The 6,725-nt window shown below is 54.1% G+C and overlaps 1 protein-coding gene across 1 annotated transcript in view; it reads left to right on the top strand.

Moving 5' to 3' along the window:
- SSC4D (scavenger receptor cysteine rich family member with 4 domains) overlaps positions 1–5,209 on the top strand; it is a 31,758-nt gene extending 26,549 nt beyond the window's left edge. Inside the window, exons 8-10 of the mRNA XM_084822481.1 lie at positions 747–1,058; positions 2,499–2,576; positions 4,280–5,209. Of these exons, the coding sequence (XP_084678607.1) occupies positions 747–1,058; positions 2,499–2,576; positions 4,280–4,596 (707 nt within the window). The 3' untranslated portion in view covers positions 4,597–5,209. The remainder of the gene's footprint in view (positions 1–746; positions 1,059–2,498; positions 2,577–4,279) is intronic.
- Positions 5,210–6,725: the final 1,516 nt, after the last annotated feature.

The following is a 6,725-nucleotide window of genomic DNA, read 5'->3' on the forward strand; positions in this document are numbered from 1 at the left end:
CTGCTCCCACGTTGTTCAGGGCTTTCTATGACAAGAACGGAACTCAACTCTGCACGTGGCTTGGTAGCTCATAGGAAGCCAGTGTAGTTCTTTTAACACGGGCATCATGTGAGCACCCTGGCTGCTGCATTCTGGACTAGCAGCTTCTGAACCACGTCCAAGGGCAACCCCACGCAGAGCACATTGCAGTTGTCTAACTGCGAGGTTACCAGGCTATCCCTATCCAGGAACGGGTGTAGTTGGACTTAGACGTAAAGCTGCACATTTCGGAAGTAATTACCATCCTTGACACAGAAACACAATACATTTCACCCTACTGGGGAAGTCTGTGCCGGGAACTCAGTCTGCTGTCCAGGCACTAAATGTGGATGGGCAACTACAAGGCCCATCTGCCTGCTCTCCCTTCTGATGGCCCTTTGTCTCGAAACTGGACTTGGGTCGGACAGCCGTTCAAAGAGAGGATGCCTTCAAAGAGAGGCCTGCCCTCTGTAAGGGGGGACACCTGGCCACCCTAGTTCTTGCTACAGGAGGCTGTAGGCAAAAAGCAGAGCCTTTGCAGGCGTGGCAACATCCGTCCTGTGCTTTTGGAAACCTCTGTGGAGAAGCTTTCCCCAACCTGGGAACGCTTCGGACTGCAACTCCCATCAGCCCCAGCCAGCATGGCCACTGGACGGTGGGAGCTGTAGTCCGGAACATCTGGATGTTGTACCGTACGCCGCCCTCCTCGTCCCCCATTCGATCAGCAGGTGGCGGCATACGACTGGCGAACGGGAACGGGAGCTGCCGAGGCCGGGTGGAAGTCCTGTACGGGGGGGCCTGGGGCACCGTGTGCGACGACGACTGGGACTTCCCCAACGCCCAGGTGGTGTGCCGGCAGGTGGGCTGCGGCACGGCCATCGCGGCCACAGTACTGGGCTACTTTGGCTACGGCGCGGGGCCCGTCCTTCTGGACAACGTGGATTGCTCTGGCACCGAGGCGGACCTGGCCGACTGCTTCCACCTGGGCTGGGGGCAGCACAACTGCGGCCACCACGAGGACGCCGGGGTCATCTGCCGAGGTGAGAGACGCATGGGCCAGGCCAGCGCTGAGTGGCTGGCTCCCTTCAGCTTCTGCCCTGCCTTCTGGAATAAGCCTCCCCCCGCCCGTGCCCTGCCAGTGCGTTGCACTGCCACCCCCAGCACCCCCCAGCCAGCCGTGCCGAACTCGACCCTCTGCTACGCATGAGTGGCTTGCTTGCCTCTGGGTAAGCGTGCGCAGCCCCAATCTGGATTGGGACTGGGCCAGTCAGGCGGGGGGGATTTAAGTCTCACCCCTCCCAGTTCCGCACCAAAATTCCAACCGGGGGGCGGGGCTGAAAAAAGGGGGGAACTATCGGAATCCAGTGGTATGGACACAGGAGTGCAAAGAGCCCTGAGACCCTGTGACAGCGCAGGGGGTGACTTTGACATAAGAACAGACAAAGACACCCCCCCCCGTCACCTCCTATCTTTAAAAAGCCATGCGGAAACCCTGTCCTGTCCACCAATGAGGGGAAAAACAACAACGCCTCGTAGAATCATAGAACAGTAGGGTTGGAAGGGGCCTACAAGACCCTTGAGTCCAACCCCCTGCTCAGTGCAGGAGTCCAAGTCAGAGCATCCCTGACAGGTGGCTGTCCAGCCTCGTCTTGAATGCCTCCAGCGTGGGAGAGCCCACCGCCTCCCTGGGTCATTGGCTCCATTGTCGTATTGCTCTAACAGTCAGGAAGCTTTTCCTGATGTCCACCTGGAATCTGGCTTCCTGGCACTTGAGCCCATGATTCCGTGTCCTGCACTGTGGGATGATGGAGAAGAGATCCTGGCTTTCCTCTCTGTGACAGCCTTTCAAGGACTTGAAGAGCGCTCTCCTGTCTCCCCTCAGTCTCCTCTTTTCCAGGCTCAACATGCCCAGTTCTTTCAGTCTCTCCTCACAGGGCTTTGCTTCCAGTCCCCTGATCATCTTTGTTGCCCTCCTCTGAGCCCTCTCCAGCTTGTCTGCATCCTTCTTCAAGTGTGGTGCCCAGAACTGGACACAGTACTCCAGATGAGGCCTCACCAAGGCTGAGTAGACGGGAACTAGTACTTCCCTGGGAGAGAAAAACATTGAGAAAATGGCATGCTGGGTTCCACACAGAACTGGTTCTGGTTGCTCTTAGCTCTAAAGGTTTTAAAAAGTTAGGGTGTAAAGTATTAAACTGGCAAGCAGATTTTCAACTCCGTGTTCAAAATAGAACACATTGATGTGCAAGATGCAGACTTTCTCAGGATAAAAGCCTGGGAGGTGAGAATGTATTGTGTTGATTATTATAAGAGCAAAATGTAACCCGCCCTACAAAGTACCCCAGCCTAAAAGGTGTAGGCCTGGTCTGTCTGTCTCTCTGTCTTTAACCTTTTCAAGATTAGCTAAAACTGCATTTAAAACTGCATTTGTGATGCACCTCTTTGCGATTCAAGATGTCTACACTTTTTCCTGGTCCCAGGTGCAGGCGAATATGGAGACCTCTTCTCAGAAGACACTTTTACCACTACGACCTCGACCACGACTCGTCCCAAGGATGGTATGTGGTGCACAGGGCCAATGACTCTCCCTCAGTAATCCCAAAGCAGCTGAATTGCCTGTTGTTTAGCTGGAACCGGGCAAGAGGGAACTGTAGGTGACCGTCTAGGACAGTCCTTTGCAGGGGACAGCACTCTTGCAACAGGAAAAGGGGACTTACTCTCTGAGCACTGCCTTTATGTCCCTTATTCAGCCCGTTTGGGAAGGGGGATGTCTGACGCAGGGAAATCTGACCCTTTTGGGTCCCGATGGGTCCCCCCGACACCGCCCAGCTCAGCTTGCATTTGTGAGCTGAGCTGCAGGTCAGCTCCCCAAATCTGGGAACTTTTCAGGGTTTTTTGTTATTTGTGCAAATAGCCATTTGTGCAAAAATGCGGCCTTAAATAGCACAATTTGTGCATATTGTGGTCGGAAATGGTGTGATTTGCGCAAATCACACCATTTGTGCCCGCAGTTTTGCACAAATTGCACTATTTATGGCCGCATGTTTGCGCAAATGTTCGTTTGCACAAATAAAAAAATATGAAAATCCACCGGCTGGCCCAACTTGTTGAACGCTGAGCTGGGCCAGCTGGTGGAAGACGAAACGAAAACCCGCTGAGCTCCACCCCCTGAACGGATTCCTCTGACATCCCTATTTGGGAATAGGAAGGAAAGAGTCTAGGGCAGCACTGCCACCTCCTGACCTGGTTGCTCTGGGGTAACGCATCCCAAACATTTGAGAACTTCATTGCACGCAATTATTTTTTCCTGAATTAAAATGAGAAAGATGCTCCCATCTGAAAAGGTTTATTTCTAGAGCCAACTTTAGCCACCTTAGAAGGTCAGCCCGATGGATTGGGAGTGGCTGCATGCTCCAATCACACAGGAGTGCAAGAGAATGGCCCAGCCAGGGGAAAGGGGCACAGCCACAGTAGCAAATCACTCAGACTTGCAGTAGATCACCTCCTCCTTGGAGTAACCCTCGGCATCCCCAAACATTTCGATGAAGGGTGCAAAACCTCCTTCAGTCTGCAGGCCAAAATCCATTTCAGAGAAGCGTTTGTGGGGAGGGGGCGGTCCAGCGGTGCCAAAGGCAAAACGGGAGGGGCCAAAACAACCACAAACCCCCATCCCAGCCCATTGTAGCGTAAAGTCCTTACTCCCAGTAATGAAGGCTTAGGAGAGAGAATTCGATCTTTCAGAATGGGGGTGGGAATGCACAAATGATTGGTGATTGGGGCAAAGGCAGTGTGGTGTCGTGGTTAGAGTGTTGGACTGGGACTTGGGAGAGCCGAGTTCGAGTCCCCACTTGGCCATGAAGCTTGCTGAATACCCTGGGCTGATTACTGCCTCTCAGCCTAACCTAAAGCCGCCCTGGTTTCCATGCAAGGGGGAAATTGTATTTTCACCACTCCAGAATCTGTCTAGATGTGGGGTGGTATACAAATGTTGTAAATAAATAAATAAAAAGGCGGGATATAAACGTAATAATAACATAAATAAAACAGAGGGTGGGCCAGGGGAAGGGCACATGGCCTTCTGGGTAACCCTGAAGGGGCAGATTTGGCTCCCAGACGTGAGGTTCTGTGCCTTGATTTGGATGCAGGGCTGTGGGGGTTCTGGCAACCACTGGGCCACAGAGATTTGGGAGACACCTCCCTGCTTTGCCCAGCTTCACTGTGCTGTTCTCCTCATGACACCCCCACCCCGCCCCCTTTGCAGGTTTCCTGCGTCTGGTCAACGGCACCCATCGCTGCGAAGGCCGGGTGGAGATGTTCTACCTGTCCCAGTGGGGGACGGTGTGTGACGATGCTTGGGATCTCAAGGACGTGAAGGTGGTGTGTCGGCAACTTGGCTGCGGGGGCGCCTTGGCAGCCTCGGGGGAGGCCCACTACGGCCAGGGCACTGGCTACATTTTCCTCGACAACCTCAAGTGCAAAGGGGACGAGCCGTCCCTCCTGCGTTGTTCCCACATCCGCTGGAACGTGCACAATTGCGACCACTCGGAAGACGCCGGCGCCCTCTGCAACCTGCTATGACGCGCTGGAAGAGGGAGGGTCTGGGTGCTACATATGAGCACACGCGCATGGAAAGCCTGCCTGACCCTATGAAGTCTTTGCCTCAGAACCTGAGCCTCTGCTTGAGCAACCCGCCTCTGGTGCGAGGATGCTGCCCAAACCAGGGTGATGAACCGAGGGCCCGGGGGCCGAATCCGGCCCTCACGGGGTTCCAATCTGGCCCTCATGGGGTTCCAATCCGGCCCTCCGGGGTTTCCCAGAAGACCACGCCCCTTTCTCCTGGCCCCATCCCCTTTCCCCTGACCACAATTTGTTTCCCGGCTTCCCGGCTCGTGTGCCGTTTTCCCCCCATTCTAAAAGCTTGGAATGCCTCTCCTAAGCTTTAGTTATTAGCAGTAGCATCTCTAATCTAAAATAAGCTGGTATTGTGAGCATTCCCATCATTTCTGGCCCCTGCCCTTTGAATCTGAAATTGAACCCAGCCCTCAGGCTGAGCGATGTTCAGCACCTACACTTACGCTCCCCCTTCTCCGTTTCTGCCTCCTCAGTCACTACCTGACTCGGACCGGGCTCCTGCCTCCGTCCCTGCATTTCTGTTTGCCTGCTTGGGGACTCCCACCTGGTTCTGACATTACATCTGCCTCCGACCCTGGTCTGCTGGCTGCAGAACTTGTAACTGCTGGGGGCCGTGTTCCTATCTCCCCTCCCACCTACCCTGGACTGACCGTTCCCGGTCCTGCGACTCAAGAACCCGGAGCAGCTGGGCCTTTGCTCTGCAGTGCCAAGTCCCCTTCCGGGACTGCAGATACCAATTCCACGTGACCCGAGGGGAAAGACTGGGTTCCAGCCGGTCCTCGCAAGAATGCTGACCCGTCCCTGGCTCCTTCGAGCAACTTCCTGAGCAGGCACAGGTGGAACGGACCCACCAGGCGATGACCAACCACAGATGTGGAACTGGGAGCAGTGCGCAGGCGTGGAGGGGCTGAGCCGTTCTCTTTTTCGCTCAGCAGCTGTGTTAACCTGTTGCAGCAAAAGCAACAAAGAGCCTTGTGCCCCCTCAAGGACAAACGGATTTACCCCGGCCTAAGGTTTCACAAGCCCCGTCCACTTCATCAAACGCGTGAGGTTTGGATTTCAAATTGGGGGAGAGAGTTGGGTTGTCAGGAGGAATTGGAATACAAAAAGTGCAAAGATCATCTTAACAGTTGCCATTCACAAACTGTTGTTGGGTGATTACACAGACATCATTGCAATGGTGAGCCGTGGGACAGCTGTCGGATAAAAACAGCCTTTGTCCTTATTCAGACCACAGGAAATAGAGTTGAATCTCTGGATGAACTGAATCTCTGGATGATTTGTTCTTCAGCAATTTTGCATTGATCTCTGTCTTTGAATTTCCCTCTGACAACACACTGTATAGTCCCCCGTCCCCTGACACGTGTATATAAGTCCGCCAACTTGAGCCTAACGCTTCATACATTTGATGAAGTGGGTGGCATCCACGAAAGCTTGTGCCGGAATAAAATGGTTAGTCTTCAAGGTGCCACAAGACTCTTTGTCTTTTTCTCCTTTTAAACAAGCACTCTGGCATTGGTTCTTGAGTCATTCCAGGACTGGGCTCTGCTTCCACTGTCTGTGAGTGGTCAAAACGGGTTCTTGCTTCACCCCCCCCCGCCCCACCCCAGGCCAAAGCTGGTGACCCCTGAGAACAGGATGTGCCAGCTCTGACAGGCTGAGCAGCCTTAGGCAGGGCCCACAGCCTCCTCACTGGAACGGCACCTTTGCGGAGTGTACGTCGTGGGTATGAAGGTGTCCATATCCACATTGCCTCCTGTAATGCTGTGCATATAGTTGGCGAACGGACCAGATACAGGCTCCTTCTCCCCCAGCTCCGAGTGTTGGGCCCTGAAAGACAATTTGTTGCCTGTGTGCAAACCTGGGGATCCAACAGGTATTGGGTGCTCCTTCCAGCACGAGTCAAGTTCCTTTCTCTGTTAAGAGAGAGGCATGGAGAAAGGCATGGGGCAATAAAACCATGCCCACTTATGCCATCTGGCCCACAGAAGGCCCAGTGTGAGGCAATTCGCTGCCCCACCTAAAAGAAGTTCCCTACCCCACCGTTCCAGACGAACAATAAAGAGAGACAGTGT

The sequence above is a fragment of the Heloderma suspectum genome, chromosome 16 (assembly GCF_057233095.1).
Source record: "Heloderma suspectum isolate Gila_16-S chromosome 16, 16-S_ref, whole genome shotgun sequence".
In the NCBI taxonomy this organism is placed as follows: domain Eukaryota; kingdom Metazoa; phylum Chordata; class Lepidosauria; order Squamata; family Helodermatidae; genus Heloderma; species Heloderma suspectum.